This window comes from Poeciliopsis prolifica, unplaced genomic scaffold (genome assembly GCF_027474105.1).
Source record: "Poeciliopsis prolifica strain line A6 unplaced genomic scaffold, Auburn_PproV2 SCAFFOLD002, whole genome shotgun sequence".
In the NCBI taxonomy this organism is placed as follows: Eukaryota; Metazoa; Chordata; class Actinopteri; order Cyprinodontiformes; family Poeciliidae; genus Poeciliopsis; species Poeciliopsis prolifica.
The window spans coordinates 14,546,697-14,562,643 of NW_026562377.1; the positions used below are offsets into that span (position 1 = coordinate 14,546,697).

Sequence of the window (15,947 nt, forward strand, 5' to 3'; positions counted from 1 at the left end):
GTCAGCATCAGGAAGGCGCCAAATTATTTCACTAATGATGCGAACTCAGTGCTTCAGACTCGGCACACAGTGGGCAGCGCTAAAGCCCAACACATTTCTGTGCCTCAGTGGCCTGTTACGTTTGTATTTTAAATTGTTTTAATCAGCTGCATTTGAACTGATGAGTTCAGAGAGTTTGTGTTATGCACACCGGATGGTACATCTATGAATATGGTAAGGCAAGAATGTCCACGAAAGCTGAAGATTTGTGCAAACCAAGCATTAATGAGGAGCAGGCGAAGAGAGACCTGGAACAACACTGAACAAATCTTTTGGCTGGATAACTTTAGTTGTGCGCTCCATTAATCTGGTCTTTATGGAAGAGCGCCAAGAAGAAAAACAGAGCATCTTTTGCTCATTTATCTCAGTATTATCATTACTTCATTCATGATTTCTTATAAATTATCTGACGAGTGGCATCAAGAGGATAAATCAAATCCTTCACTGGTATTTTAGTTTTTTTTGTTGATACTACACCTAACTTTTTGTCATAAAACTGCCAGTCAGCTGTGAATATCCACCTTTGCTATCTCCACTAACAAACTAAGAATTGGTCTCTTGTGAAGAGCAAGCTTATAAGACACATTAGAAGAAAGCTTTCCTTAATTCAGGTCCTATTTTTGGCTTGTTTAAGAAGCAAACTGGTGTCTGTTTAGCATCCCTGAAGTCTGCCCTGTTGGCTCTGACATGCTGACCATCAGTCTCAGACAGTAGGTCCTCCGGGCGCAGCCGTGCAGACGGTCAGCCCACAATGGGAATGACAGAGTTGAGGAGACACTGAGGTCAGCAGTTTGCTGGGCGTCACCGGATCTGTGGAATTTCTCTTCTGCTCGCCATCTCTCACAGGATCGGCCTGCAGCACGGCCTGCAGGCTCGGCACGCCACCCTGCCCTGAGCAAACAGCACCTGGAGACTCTCCGTCACACTCAGACCCACTGCAGTGGCTCGGCTCTTCGGGGCCAAAGGCGTGTTTGGGTAAGAGGATGAATGAAATGGGTTTCAATCTTGAGTAATGTGATTATATGTTTAAAAAAAAAAAAACTAAACAGAAAAGCACCTTAGAAAAGTGAGGCAAAAATACCTTTGAATGGAAAACTCCATGAACTCACATCTAAACCACCTGCATGTTTCTTGCATAAACATCCTGAACTACTTTTAGATGACTTTATGTTAATCAAGATTTTGAACACTGCTGAAATATAAATGTTGCTGCAATGAATGTGTATTTAGTCTAAAGAGTCTAAAAGCAAATCTGCTTATAGAGGAAATGTGGCAGGATATAAAAGCATTAGAAACAATTTCTGTGTATTTAAGTCTGGGGTATTTTGGATGACAAAATTAAAACGAGGCAGAAAGGGAGCACAGCTCAACAAAAACAAAAACTTCATTTATTATTCATACCCTTTGACATGCCAGGTTCTGAACAGCATCCCACCAAAACCTGGTGACAAAGTGCAAATAAACCGAGACATTCCCAGGAGACAGACACGGAGCTATTGCCAGATGAATGTTTTCCCAATCAGTCACCCGCTGCAGCGCAGCACAACTAATACACACAAGCAGGCACCTGGTGTGATGTGGTGTTTATCTTCCTGTTATTTCCCAGGCTCGCACATGCAAAGTGCAATAATTGCAACTATTTCTCTGAGAAGTCAAGCAATGAGCCACCCAACATTAAAACGCTCCTCAGTTTTTGGTGATTACATGTTTTCATCAGCAGGAATAATTCTGCTTCAAAATTGGTCATGAATGGCTTCCCTGTGTTTGAACAGAAACCCAGAAAAACATCTTGTGGAAGACAGAAAACAAATTCAGAAGATTGTTCTATCAGCTCAATCTCACAGTGGAAGAGACTGGGCAACGTCTATTAAAACTCAATTCAACTTTATTAAAAAGCTCTTTTCAAAACACGAGTGGAAATCAAAGTGCCAAACAACATCAAACCAAAACATAAAAGAGCAAACTTTGCAATAAAATACATTAAAATAGATAAAAGGAAAAAAGTAACGCAACTTGAATTACAGAAATGAGGCAAAGTTGGCCTTTCACTTCGTAGCTGACACTTATGTAAATCTAGGAAACACATTTTTCTGCATGTAAGACAGGCATACAGTTATTAGTTAACTTCTGTCTTGCATTGCTTATATATACTAATACCTGTTCATATAAATAGCACCATATTAGGCCTATCTGTCATTAGGTACAACACCTCATTTAGAGCTTCTTTCACACATATGGATAAGTCTGGGATAGATTCATAAAACATTTAAATACATTCTTCTTTTATCTCTGTAGCAAAATGAGGATAAATCCAGCTGTTGGGGCAAGAACACTTTTTAAGAAGGGGGCAGGATTACCAATTAACTCAAATTTGCAAATTATTGTTTGCAAATTTTACCAGTGCCTCACTGGCACTGGTAATTCATTTTACAGTCATTCCTGTAAAATGAATGTAATATATAGCATTTTAAATTGCTTAACGTATTGATTTACAGTGATCAGAGTATGTAGGGCATGTCTTCACTTGTGATTGGTGTAAAGGAATGTAAAGGAGATCTTCAGCACTTTCTGGAACTAAAGGGGAGAGAGGAAATTGAATAAATGCTCTCAAATTAAAGGATGAATTTTACTAAAGTTCTCGGTGTGTGAGGTCACACTACTGCAATAAAAGTCTAATTTCTGAGTCTTTTGACACTTTTTTAACAGGGTTGCCAATATGTGTGACAGGAAGTGTATCATAAATACACAGATTACAGAGTAGCAAACAGTGAAACAGCATCAAAACAGTAGCAGCTTTACTTTAAGAACAACTAAAGGTTATTAAGCACATGTCTGTGTCTTCTGCAGGTCAGCTCCTGGAAAACAAGGACAACACTGGTTAACTTTAAGTTATCTCTGCTTGAGTCACGTTGGAAAAAACAGGCGCTACGCGTGGGACTTACACGACAATCCTGCAGTTTCTTGCCTGAACGTAGCTTCCCGTGTATCTGATGTCACACCTGACCTCGTTGTTGGAGAAGTCAGACTCCTGGACCAGCTGGGATGGATTCACCGTCACCTAGCAGACAGACAACAATGATGTGCAAGATAGATTGTAGTTAAATTAAAATCTACACAGGAGGCAAATCAATGAAATGTGGAAGTAGTTGTTTTGATCTGCAGCTCTACCTTGAGAAGGTAATTTCCAGGTGACACATCAGTGATATCGATCCACTGGCAGTCAATGTTAGCGTGATATGTATCATAGCATCCAGGACCTAGCCCCTTAAAACAAACCACGCTCATTTTACTCACGTTTTCTGCTTAAATTCAGGGTTAATAATTTTTTTATGTTCAGAAAATAAATACCAGTAAATAATCTAAAACCACCAATAAGACAAAATTATAAAGTAGAAATGACAAAAAATCATCAGTGCAGACCAACCTGTGTGTGAGCAGTGCAGGCAAAGCGTCGCCGAACCCCCGGGTCACATGAGGTGTCCTCCAGACAGAAGCTGGCTTTGTGTCCCTCAGCAACCTTCTGTCCAGTGGCGAAGTCCAGAAGGTCATAGTTACTGAAGGCCTCCATGCTGTGGTAATGTCTGCAGAGAGTCGGACACGCAAACAAACACACTCAGAAAGAGGGACTGCTTTGAGCTAAACACGCTGCGAAAACTAAGGTTTCTGTGAGTCGTCGCAAAGGGGACTGTACTGTACTGTGCAAAAGTCTTGAGGCATCCTTAATCACTTTGTTTTGCTTTCAAGAAGCCAGACTTTTCTAAATCATTTATTGTTTGCTACTCAAATCAAAGAATCATTCAGTCATTAAAATCATACACAAACACAATATCGACATGCACACTTCAAACATAACAGTTCTAGCTTTAAACAGCTACAAAAAAGTGTTTAACAGACAGAAAAAGTGCTCTGGTCAGATTAGACCAAAATTGAAAAGTTGCTGACCAGAGTGTGGAAAAGGCCGTCTATCTTCCCTCATTGGTGTTCCCACTTCCCAATCACATCTAACATCACTTAATCGGAGTGAGGTCCGTTTGCTTTCTGGGACAAAGCAAACAAAACTTGAGCTGCTTGTATGTGTGCATGTGTTACTGTTACCAGTAGTCTTTCTAAGTGAATGTTTAAGGTTTGGTAACTTAAATAATTAGCAGATTTTCTTAAATATATAGTTTTTGTTTTTACCTTTTTATTTCAAAAATGGAGACTAAACTAAACTAAACAAAAAATGATTTTCATAAAATTGAGGAAATTGAAAACAATCATTTCCCAAAAATGAAACCCAATCGAGAATTTGTGTCCAGACATCTGCTTTGACTGATTTGGATGGCCTGATTTCCTGCTCTTTACCTTTATCAGCTCAGGTTGTTAGATGTTTTTAGGAGGGAACTCACTGGTGACAGCTGTGCCATTCCCACTCATGTCTGGGTTTGATTGGGAGGAAGTCTGCAGTTCCCTGGTTCTTCACTCTCTGTGGGAAGCGCAGTAAGACTCTGTACTCCAGGTCACTCACACTCGGACGATACGCAGACCTGCAGAGAAAGGAAATCCAAGACAGCTACTTAGAGCACATGCGGGATTGAATGACCTCATCTTTACATAACGCCGTCCACCTGACATACACTTCACTGCACTTTAGATTCCCTCTGAGTCATGAATTGGTGGATTATATTTTCAGCTCTGAAATCCTTTGCCTTTCATTTCAGGGTTTGTTTTGCTTGGCAGCGCGGCTCCTTAGATCCTCCGCAGATCAGAGGAGAGAAATCCTGAGCAGTGGCCAGGTGTGTGCCCAGCCGCTCTGCCACTGAGCTGCTACATGCAAGTAGCCAACAAGCATCAGGACAGCCAACTATCCTCAGTCCTAATGACTGCCTTCATTAATTCTTCAAATGGCAGCCAATCAAATGGACAAATTCAAACACATTAAATACCTGCAAACATTTGTATTCAACCCCTTTCAATCTGATGACCATAAGTGAAGAAAGACAGTGTCGAAAGAAAGCCATGAAAAATCCTGTTTGCCATTTTCCACAACATGTTGTGGAGGAAAGAGGTCTGATCAGATACTTCTGCATAAATCATCCCCACTGTAAAGCTCGGTGGTGGCAGCATCATGCTGTGAAGATGCTAGAGGTTCAGTTTTCAAGAGAACAGTGACCCAAAATACTCAGCCAGAGCAACAATGGTATAGTTTTTTAAATCATCGTATGCTACTCCCAAGTGTGCCACATTTTTAGATTTTCTTTTGCAAGACATCTAGAAAAGAATGTGTCACAGCACAGCTATGCCCTATCTAGGTCATGTTATCTCCCACAGAAAAGCCCAATAAAGTATCTAACAGTTTGTGGTTGCAACATGATTACATGCAAAAAAAACTGTATATGGTCCTAAGAGCAACAAAAATGGTGACATAACGGTACCTGGAAAGGCAGTTCTCTTCAGCTGCACAGCGAAGTGCATACATCTGTACTCTCTGGATATACAAGGCTGCTTGGATGTAGTACGGGTCAGGGATTAGGTCTGGGAGACCTGCCAACAATAAAATAGAAGACAGAATAGGTACATTTGTATGGCTGCTGATATCCTGTTGGCAAACAGGATATCAGCCCTAACCAGCTGGTGTGATGGATGGTGATTGAAAATTCTTGTTTTTAGATTTTTCAAACATTCAGAAATATTCTGCGCATGCTATATAACTATTTGTGAGAAGAGTGAGTACATAAAAGTATGACATGCAATGAAATTGGCTCAAGCAGCGCAGAACATGGTGCTATTAGTAACTGAATTGGTCAGATTGAATGTGAATTGTTCAATCTGAAAAAAACCCTTTTAGAAACCAAATCCACATTGGATAATTTAAAATCCAATGTGGTATCGACATGACTGTTGCCAAGTTGATACTAAGTCCAATGTTTTGAACACACATTGTTTATTTTTCAGCTGTAAACACAGTAACAATGCGAGACGCAGGCACGTTTAGATTATATTAAAGTATTGAACTGTGAGGCCTGGTGGTTTTAGAAGATTCTGCTTAGGGCCCCGTAAAGCTTTTGACCGGCTCTGGATCGTGGATAAACTAATTACTATCCAGTCTGCTGTTCGTCTCACCGTGGTGGAAGAACCTGGTGCCGTGGGCGCCGGTGCCCGGTGGGTTGCGCGCGTTCTGCCTGTTCCTGCGGTCCGCTGGGTAAACATTGTAGAAAACCGAGTTCCTGTGGTGGATGCTGTGTGGATCCCGAGGATCACCTGCACCTGTTGTATCTGGACTCCTAGGGGGGAACTGAATCTCCACAGCATTGCTGGAATCATCCACCGCTGGAGTGACTCTGGTCAGGGATTGCGTCCTGGTCTGCTGGGTGACTCGACTGTGATTAGCCAGGTTGACCCAAGCAGGCGTGTGGACTGAGTCCGAACCCTCAGGGGAGCTTCTATCGACTTGGCCGCGCGTCAAGTCCTGCGCTGTGGTTGGTGGCGCAGTGGTCTGTTGCGCGCCGCTGTCCTCCACAGCTGTACCTCGGCCTGCTCTGGGGATTCCACCGCCGGAAAACTCGTGGATGAAAACAGCAGCGCTGCTGTTAACCGGAGTCTGACTCGAGTGATCATCCACAGCCACATTGGACTGACTGTGCGTGCCGGTCCGATCCGCGGATAGGAGGTACTGCGCATCTGCTCCGAGAAGCGACGGGTCCATTTGGTCATTTTGCTCAGAGTGATCCGAGTCTTGGAGGCTCATAGACCTGGTTCTAGTGGCTCTCAAGAACGCAACAGGAGGGTTGACTTGGTTTAAATAGTTTTTGGTTGTTAGTAACATCTGGGTGCGTCTCCTGTTCTGGGAAGGCAAGCGATACTGAGTCCCAGTGCTGAGCAAACTGTACACCTGACCGTTATTCTCCCACTGGATGCGCTGCCTCCAGGGGCCAACAGGCGCGCGTATACGGTCCTGACCGGCGCCAAAACGCACCAGGACAACGAGAAGGCAAGTAAGAAGAAAACAGATCTTCTCCATGGCTTACTTAGATTTTAGTCTCTCTCCCTGAAAAGTCCCACAACTGAATGAGTGTGGAGGGATGCTTGAGTTAGACCAGGAGCAGAGGTCTCAAAACCTACTTGACTTCGTCACGCACTTGCGCACAGCATCACTGGCAAGAGGGGAGGGCGCGGAGGGAAGTCTCACCCATGTGGGCAAACAGTTTTATTTTAGATTTAAATAAATAAAAATCCCGAAAGTAATTACATTAATAATTAATGTGCAATGTAAGCGGAATTGTACTAATAACATATTAGTGCAAATCTTCTCGGTCAGAATCGTTTTTAAAGTGTGCGTCAGTGAAGATGTGACCAAAGAGGCACAATTTAAAAATAAAGAAATCTAAACAAGTGTGGCATCCATTTTATTAAGACCCCTTTATACTGATACTCCTAAACTTATTTTTAGAAATTATCTAGTCAGCAAATATAATTTTGTGTATTTTTTTGTTTTAGCAACATTAGAGAAAAAAAATATCATAAAGATCAAGGAACACATTAGACAGATAATCCTGGTGGTATAAAATGGAGGAGTTTTGTGCAATTGCAATTGTACATTGCTGTCAATCTAAACTAACACAGTGAACAGAGAGAGCATGAGAGAATCAGCCAGAGACCCACCAGAGGTTCACATTCATTTTGGGATCAAAAACTCAAGTGAAAAAGTTTGTTGAACGGGGAAAAGTTGTGTTTTTTTATGGAAAACTCAGAAGACCACAGGTTGTTTAGGGGAAACAGTAAACATGTGGACGAAGACGGTTTAGTCCCATTCAACAAAACTAATCTTTCTTGGCTAACATACCAAAACGTGAAATAAATCTAACTCAGGACTCAGACAACAGACTCAGCAGGCATTGAGAGAGTTGATTGGAGTCTTGATGAATCTCAGTAAAGTGCAATACTGGAAGAAAATCTTGAGGCTGCTAAAGATTTCAGCAGGATAACAACTCTAGATGCAGCCTGGACTTTAAATGAAGCCATAATGTCCTAATGAAAGCCCAGGTCTAAATACATTTCAGTATTTGTGAGAATACTTGGAAATTACCATTCACAGCTGCTCTCTTTTCATATTTTTAATTGGGAAAACATTAAGTATATTTCTTCCAATACTTTTTTTATTTGCAACGTTATGTTTGTCTAATGTGGGGCGAAACATGGGGATGTGAATTCAGCATAAAATGTTAAAAATCAATAAAGTCAGTGTCAGCTACAACACATCTTAAGATAACCCAAAAACCAAAAATTTAATTAAAGTGAGATTTTTTAAATAACCTATTTAGCCTATTAAAAATATAAAAAAGAAAAAGTGCCCAATGATCAAAGGTGTAATTTACCATTCTGCCAAATGGGGGCGCTGAGTCCCCACAGAAAGACTGACATTTCCTTTGTAATCGTTTGAGTCAAGGTTTCTTGAGGTCTTCATCAGATATGAGGCCCTTTCACTGATTCAAAACAAAGAGGAGGGAAAAAATGTTGGATATGCAATATTAATAAATTACTAAGAATAAATTCAAACCATAAACCATCCAATAACTTTTCCTAGATATATGTTACATAATTAGGTCTGTCATGTTGAGGTTACTTTAAGGTCAGGTTTATTTACAGCCCTGTCACACGTAACAGTGGAGTTTAATTTAGCTGGCATCCTGGCCTGTTAAGCAACAGACCACTCTTTAAAATCTACGCAGGCATATGACACTGTTTGTATTTCATAATGCCAATTTTCCAGCTCTCAGAAACTCGAGGGACTCAAAAAGATGTTGCTGTCAGCAACATTGGAGTGTGACTGGACCAACCGTGGAACTCAGATTAAATTACATTATTTTTCCTTAATGTATCCTGTCTCTAGAAATGTGACCAGGACCTAACCAAAGGATTGGATTATTGCTTGATCTTGGTCTAAATTAGTAAACTGGTTCGTTTTATTTGCCAAACGCCCTATAAATTCCCTGCAATACCATAATTTAAAAATAATAGTTTCCTGTAAAACTTTCTCAGTCTCTTCCAATTCATTGAGGTTTACAAGCTGTTTTAATGCATTGTTCTCCATTATGTTCTGCCTTAGTCTTCAACAATTATGTGTGACTATTAAAGGTTTCTTCATCAACAGTCACACATGCTTACCCAAACACAGGCATCTGGATCACACCAAACTTTGCATTGTGTAAAATGTTCTTACTATGTTCTGTGTTCAATATGATAGTGTGAACTGCAAAAACTCTGGATTGGTGACTTTAAAAGAATAACGTGAAAATACGAGAAAGAACTGCTTTTGGGTAGTTGTGCAATGTTTCATGAAATTATCAATTATAAATAACCCCTACTGTTTTGTGTTTAAAAAAAACTTTGCAAAAACATTAACCACTTGTATGAGAACAGTTTCAGATCCTACTTTATTTAACTCATATTTCAGATCTTTTCTCATTGAATGAGCCCTACTCAAAGGAAAAAAGAAAAACAAGAAAAAGAAAGAGAAAAGAAAAACAAAAACAAACCACCAGCTCTAATTACTCCCAGATTGTGCTATTAAACAGTTTCCACGCTGAAGGAACATGAGGATCTTTCACCTTTGCCTTTGTTTCCTTCTGTTTTGTCCTTAGTCATGCTGGCTGCCGAGACGTGCAGACAGACATGTAGTCACAGTCGGAGGGAACAGTGAAAACAGACAGCAGCACTCTGCAATCAAAGAACTAAAAGCAGACTTCCTTCACTCTAAATGGCCTGAATGTACATGCATACGTGCATGAATGTGACAAACAGAAGGAAAGCATTTTGCATGTGTGCCTGCGGTGGGACATAATTACAGTTGAGACCGTGAGCAGATTATCGTTACTACAGCCTGCCACTTTCATTTATATCTCATTGATTACATCACTAAGAGAGACACTTTTCATGCACTAAACAATCCACACGATCATATTCTGAATTTGTATCTTTTTGGACCGAATACACAAAGTACACAAAACTGTTTTCTGCAGACAGAAAAACAGTTGGACCTTTTGTTCTAGTCACACTCCAGTGTTCCTTCCCACCTGGCGTACAGCACGGTATGCACATTGTCTCATTGTGATGCACTGTGGTGTAAAATCACCCAGCACAGTGCTCTGTTCCAAAAAAGGCATGTAACGCCCACAAAAACAGGAAGTAGTTCAACAGTGTAATTGAGGACACTGAGTACCAGCAATAAAGCAGAAATAGCTGCCCTCAGAGTCGTGGTTCGCTGTTGGGTAGAAATAGTGAAAAGGCTACTGTCTTATGCTGGAGACAAGATGAAATCACCTCATGTTTTTGCTGGGAAATTTCTGCACCCAGGCTGCTCTTTACTCAGCTTGGGATAATGGAGCTACCTTTTCACACTCGGCCGCTTCTGATGACGATGGAATATTATTCCAACAGTGCACCGCAGAAATACGATGCTCTATTATGTGAACGCGTCTTTATTTATGTTTGTCCTGGCAGGCATCATCTATGCTGGTGTCACTTTTAGCACAGTGAGTACAAGCCAACGGGGGTTTTGTGTGCCACCACCTGTTAGGATGTTACAGTAATCACCTTTCTACCCAATATCCTTATGACACCCACATGACAGATCACGTATACCTACAGCTGATGTCAGGATGGCTGCTGTTGCAAAAAGGTGCCAACAAATGGCCAGAATCCTTGAGTCACAACAGAATCTTTCAGACAGATTCATCAGGAGAAGCAGAGAGAAATTCCTGCTGGGAAACTTTATCAAGCTATTTTCAATCAGTAAGGTAAGCTGAGAACGTTAATGGAGAGGGGGAAAAAATGATCAGTCGTTGAACTTCCACCTACTTTGGAGAGAGGAAGCTAAATTTTAACACTTACCCGACATCCTACACTTGGCCATGATGTTCTGTTTAGGGAGATGTGAAATTATCCTGATCTATTTATACATGCAGTGCAGAAACATATAGAGCAGATACCAGCAGCACGTGCTTAGGGAACCATGAGCCTGTAAGTGAGAATAATCTTCTGCTAATAGCCTAAATCTTTTGGGTAGTCTGTGACCTACTCCAGCATCTACCAGTACTTGAGATGAGCGAGGACAGTTATTTTAGGGTTGTAAATCTGGAAACACCCACGAGGACAGACGTACTGTAGTGATTTGACTGAGGACTTCCTGTTTCTGAAATAGATGCCGAGAGACTCAGTGAAGTGATTTCCCCTCGATAGTGTTGTAGAGGTGTCCAGGAAATTAAATTATACACCAACCAATTTTTGCAGGTTCATCAAGATAGCAAAATTCACAGAAGCCAACTTTCCCATTCAGCAACTCCTGTAACCTATAAACCTGTCAGAAACTGTTTTTCCACTTTATTTTATGCATTTTCAGAACCAAAGTGCATCATTTGATTTGTTTCCACTAACTTACTGATTGTAATTTCAGCATGAAAGGCATTTACACTCTTTCAGATTTGTTTCTGCTAGACAAAAAAAGTAGGTTTTCAAACGATTTCATTTCAGAAGAAAAAACAAACTTTCAAACTAATATGGATCTGAGAAAATATAATTCTCACTTATTAAATCATTAATGTTTTGTAGACTTAAAAAAAAAGACAAAACTTCATAAATCTCACTTTGAGAGTTTATTTTCCATTTTTTAATCTTTGTATCAAAAATATTTCCAAAGTGAGTTTTAGGGATGTAGAGGAATATATTGCACTTCATGTTACAGAAACAGTCAATCAGTATGACTTATTAATGGCAAACAAAAAGAAAATCATCACTTATTACCATCAAAAACTCTGCAAGACATTGGGAAGTTTTTCCACATTGGTTTTGAGCTCAGAAATACAACCATTTATACAATTACAGAAACTAAAACTGCTTTTTCTATCCTAAATTTAGTAGTAGAAATGTTGATAGAAAAACAGACACAACAAATAACAAAGGTGTTTTGATGATCTGTATTTAACAGAAACTTGTGAGTTTATTGGAAGATGACACTGGTAGAGACCAGTAGTCCAACAAGGGTCAACTGCATGACAAAAACAAAGACAACCAGTCAACTTTTAATGAAACAAAAACATTTTGTTCATGAGAAGCAGGTAAAAACAACATAAGTTAACATGGCTGCTTTATATGTACAAAAAAAAAAATAAAATTACACATTATAAAAAAAGAATCATTGGCTATTTACAAAATCTGTACAGGTGTGAAGAAGTCCTCCTGCTGCAAAACAAAAAATAAAATGCACGTTAGACAAGGTCTCACATTTTACATTCAAAATGTCCTAAATATTCAAATAAATTTTCCGCTACAACTTCAAGTCCTTCCTTCTTACCTATAAACGATTGAGCAGGTTGTTCTGAATGTCCTCGTACACCTGGTCGTAGATTTCTTTTTTGGATTTCAAACCATCAAGGTACTCTGCAACGAAACACAAAACGTATTTTTACACCAAAAACTGATAAAAACTCCAGCCACAGACAGGTGGAACACTGCAATGAGATTTGGTTTACAAATATGGACAGTGAATCGCATCGTACCGATATTCAAACCAAGGTCTTCCATCTGCTTTCTGTGCTTCAGGTACATGGGCCACACATGACCGTCAAACAGGCCAGGAGGATCAGGGACGGTGTACTGTCTGGTACTAAAATCATAATAATAAATAAAGTAAGTTAATAAGATTAATGTAGAACAGTGTGAGAGCACAAAATTAGCTCACCTTCTCCTTCTTTTGCACTCCTCATAGGGGATTGCGAGGTAGTAGCATTTGTTGAAAACATCCAGCAGGGGCCTAAAGGGGAGAAGCAAAGGTGTTGACCACATGTCACATAAGACATCCCCCATGTAAAAGAACAGAGCTATACAACTGTTCATGCTGTCCTTTATCTACGTCTCTGCAGCTTGCTTGACACTCATCACTAGTACACTGAGTACCCACCACCCTGCTGTGACTGCAAACGACCACTCAGAGCCTCATTCTGCTGAAAACCTTATCTCTTCCTGCAGACCCATCTCAAATCTGCTTGCTAGTGAGCACGAGCCAATGGGAGCACGCAAAATTAGCACGTGACTGGACAGAACTAACGACGCCCTTACATCTGCAATCATGAATATTCGGGTTTCAGAGAACCAAGATGGCTCAATCTCTGGCACTTCTTTTAGTTTGCATCATAGAAGCTGGAAAGTAGCCAAGATGGCTGCTGCATTCACAGCAAGAACAAACTAGATTTACATCCCTAACAGCCAGCCATTCAGAACAAAACAGTCAATGAGCCTACGGGTAGTTGTAGAGCAGGAAGCCTTCAACGATCAGAATGTGGATCTGTTCGTCAGGGTAGCCAACGTCAGGAACAGGAGCCAGGGCGACGCCGTGGGAGCGGGCGAACTTTGCCGGGTTCTCGATCCAGCCCTTTATCGTGTTGGTCATGGCTTCCATGTCCATAGCTGTGATTACTGTGGAGCACGAGACAGGCAGAGAGAAAGAAAATAACAGAAACAACGAGAGAAGGTTAGAAAAAAATCCCAACAACAGCTGTAATGATTTATGAAAGTGTTTGCTGCTTGGATGTTACTACAAATGAATGTTTTAGCTCTAACTGATGCAACTGCGGAGGATGGGGTCTACTACATTAGATATAAGGTCGAGTATGAGTCACTGGCAGTCTTCAGTGAAGTCTTACCATCCCACTGTCTAAAGCCGTCCTCCCCGACTTCTATTTGATCGGGTTTCTGAAATAACAGTCACCAATAAAACATTGCTGGAACCTCACGGCTCTGAACACTTGCAGATCTCACTCACATGCCACAAAAGTTAGGCCAAACGAGTGAGGAAGAAAAGGCAGAAACAGAAGGCACAAAGCAGATGACGTGCATAAAACTAAGCAAGCGTTAGTATGCAAAGATAATATGGTGGAGGACAGATAAAATGAAGAAAAGTCAAATATTTAGTATTAAGTTAGATGATTAGAAGAGGCTAAGAATAAAAGCAAATAATAGGAAACTTAAAAACAAAGAAAATGTGATCAACATATAAAAGGAATAGCATGGGAATGAAGGAAATGGGGGGGAAGGGAAGGCTTCCAAAGGCCAGACCTCCCACTCCGATTACAGACATAGCTCAGGCAGTAGCAATGAATGGAAAAGATGGCAAATTATCACAATAAACTTAACCAATCACTAAGTGAGACTCACCTTGAAAAAGTCATCCTGGTGCACAACACAGCAGTTGGGCAAAGTCTGGATCAGTTTATTAGTCAGAGTGGTTTTACCACCATTAGTAACCCTGTAAAAAACAAAGACAATTACACAAAATGAGCATTGCTTCACTTCTAAAGGTCAGATTGTGGTTCGAAGTGGTTGAAATAGCTGATAAATGACAGTTATGTGGTGTGTCGTTTAGATCCTATTTTAGGTTTCAGTCTCAAAAAGGCAACTTTTTCTAAAATATCTGTTAATTCTACTAATTAGTATGACTTAGAATACAAAAAAATACAAATTAAATACAAAACAAAGAATATAAATACAACACAAAAGGAAATTATAGCAAGTTTAGGAGTTACAATTATATATATGTATATATAAAAAACATTTCTCAGTAAAATAGCTGAAAATAAAAACGACAATGTTCTGTTTATGTAGAAATCAAACAAAAAGGTTTTTCTATAATGCAATAAAAACCTACAACTTTCTGACTAGAAAGCCTGGATAAAAAGTAACTGATAAACACAATAAAGTTAAATAATGCAGAGGTTTTAGGTGAAATGGACAGATCTCCCTCCACTTTTGAAGAAAATCACGCGGTGAATTTTTAAAAGTCCCGCTCGATTTATGACAACAAACCAAACCGGATGTGACTTCATTTTTTTAGTTTTTCCGGCGGGCGGCTGATAAAACATGCGGACATTCAGAGAACATCAACCACAAACTCACAAAAACCTTAGTCAGAGACAGATTAAATGTTAAATATACAGTTCGTTGCTGTATTTTTTAAACAACTACACATGTTCCTTTAAATAAAAACAAAGCACTGGATGGCTTGTTTCAGCATTACTACACGCAAGTTTTAAATTTTCTGCAACTTTTACAGCAGGAATTACAAATAATGCAGTTATAATTAAAAAAAACCCTCCTTATTTGTAAAGTAAAGGACACCTACCCGCCAATTCCTATAATGTATTTCATCTTTTCTTCTTCTTTCGACAGTCTTCCCAGACGTCAGTTGATATAAAGATCTGAAACACCAAACTCTGGTCGAAACTCCAACAGATATAAAGTTTTTTAAAAGTATTTAAGCTTGTAGTCCTGATGCTGCTCACTCCTCTTGTCTCTTTACTGAATTGAGCCTAGAGGCATTTCACTTTATATCCTGCCTGCCTCCTTTTGCGTCACAGCTTACGCAAGGACTGGGCGTTCTCGTGCTACAGCGTGCCGCTGCAACCCCTCCCTTCCGCACCCCACGTTACGTGCCTCCTCAAGACAGCCAATCAGAGCCCACGCAGTCACTCAACGACAGCCAATCACCGCGCGAGGACCACCACATATTTACATATTTTCCCCACACCTGCTGTGGTCCGTACTCTTCCATTCAGCAGTTAATCCTCCTCCTGAGGCTACAGCTGTGGAAAACTACCATTGATGGTGTCGTATGGATGCACTAAAATAACAACTGTGTGATGTGTCATTTACAGGGAGATGTCTGCTGATGTGCTCGCAGTTAAGGTCACATTACTAGTAAATGGCAGCTAGCTAAACAAGCTTGGCCTTGGAAATATGTATGTTAGAAGCAAAAGCTTAGCATACCACCAAAATAGAAACAGCTGAAACCAGAAGTTTACATACACAAATAAAAATGAACAAAACCTACTGGAATTGTTTACATATATAGTAGTCTGATGTGCCTGTTTTTAATATAA

At 40.2% G+C, this 15,947-nt stretch overlaps 2 protein-coding genes across 3 annotated transcripts; both read right to left on the reverse strand.

Moving 5' to 3' along the window:
• Positions 1–1,452: 1,452 nt before the first annotated feature.
• loxl5a (lysyl oxidase-like 5a) lies at positions 1,453–7,039 on the reverse strand. 2 transcript variants are annotated; one of them, XM_055053795.1, is made up of 6 exons: positions 5,454–5,544; positions 4,428–4,565; positions 3,464–3,620; positions 3,208–3,303; positions 2,982–3,097; positions 1,453–2,894 (listed from the first exon to the last, which is right to left on the reverse strand). In XM_055053795.1, the coding sequence occupies exons 1-6, from the start codon at positions 5,495–5,497 to the stop codon at positions 2,888–2,890; spliced, it is 558 nt and encodes a 185-aa protein (XP_054909770.1). In that variant the 5' UTR covers positions 5,498–5,544; the 3' UTR covers positions 1,453–2,887. The 2 variants fall into 2 exon arrangements, with proteins under 2 accessions (XP_054909770.1, XP_054909761.1); XM_055053786.1 differs by lacking the exon at positions 1,453–2,894 and adding an exon at positions 6,142–7,039 and having other exon boundaries at positions 2,978–3,097; positions 5,454–5,562.
• Positions 7,040–11,974: 4,935 nt separating this feature from the next.
• On the reverse strand, positions 11,975–15,443 carry mibp (muscle-specific beta 1 integrin binding protein). The gene is made up of 8 exons (XM_055053836.1): positions 15,191–15,443; positions 14,227–14,317; positions 13,716–13,764; positions 13,314–13,488; positions 12,755–12,826; positions 12,573–12,679; positions 12,368–12,453; positions 11,975–12,255 (listed from the first exon to the last, which is right to left on the reverse strand). Exons 1-7 carry the CDS (start codon positions 15,214–15,216, stop codon positions 12,368–12,370), a joined length of 606 nt encoding a protein of 201 aa, XP_054909811.1. The 5' UTR covers positions 15,217–15,443; the 3' UTR covers positions 11,975–12,255.
• Positions 15,444–15,947: the final 504 nt, after the last annotated feature.

Bases quoted from the DNA above. Each gene is read 5' to 3' on its own strand.
- loxl5a (XM_055053786.1), bottom strand. From the start codon at position 7,039: ATGGAGAAGATCTGTTTTCTTCTTACTTGCCTTCTCGTTGTCCTGGTG. The intron at 4,566-5,453 runs GTACCGTTATGT...CTTTCTCTGCAG, and splicing joins GAAGAGAACTGCCTTTCCAG to GTCTGCGTATCGTCCGAGTG. The intron at 3,621-4,427 runs GTGAGTTCCCTC...GACTCTCTGCAG, and splicing joins GAATGGCACAGCTGTCACCA to ACATTACCACAGCATGGAGG.
- mibp (XM_055053836.1), bottom strand. From the start codon at position 15,216: ATGAAATACATTATAGGAATTGGCGG. The intron at 12,680-12,754 runs GTGAGCTAATTT...TTATGATTTTAG, and splicing joins GAGTGCAAAAGAAGGAGAAG to TACCAGACAGTACACCGTCC. The intron at 12,454-12,572 runs GTACGATGCGAT...GTTTCGTTGCAG, and splicing joins AGACCTTGGTTTGAATATCG to AGTACCTTGATGGTTTGAAA.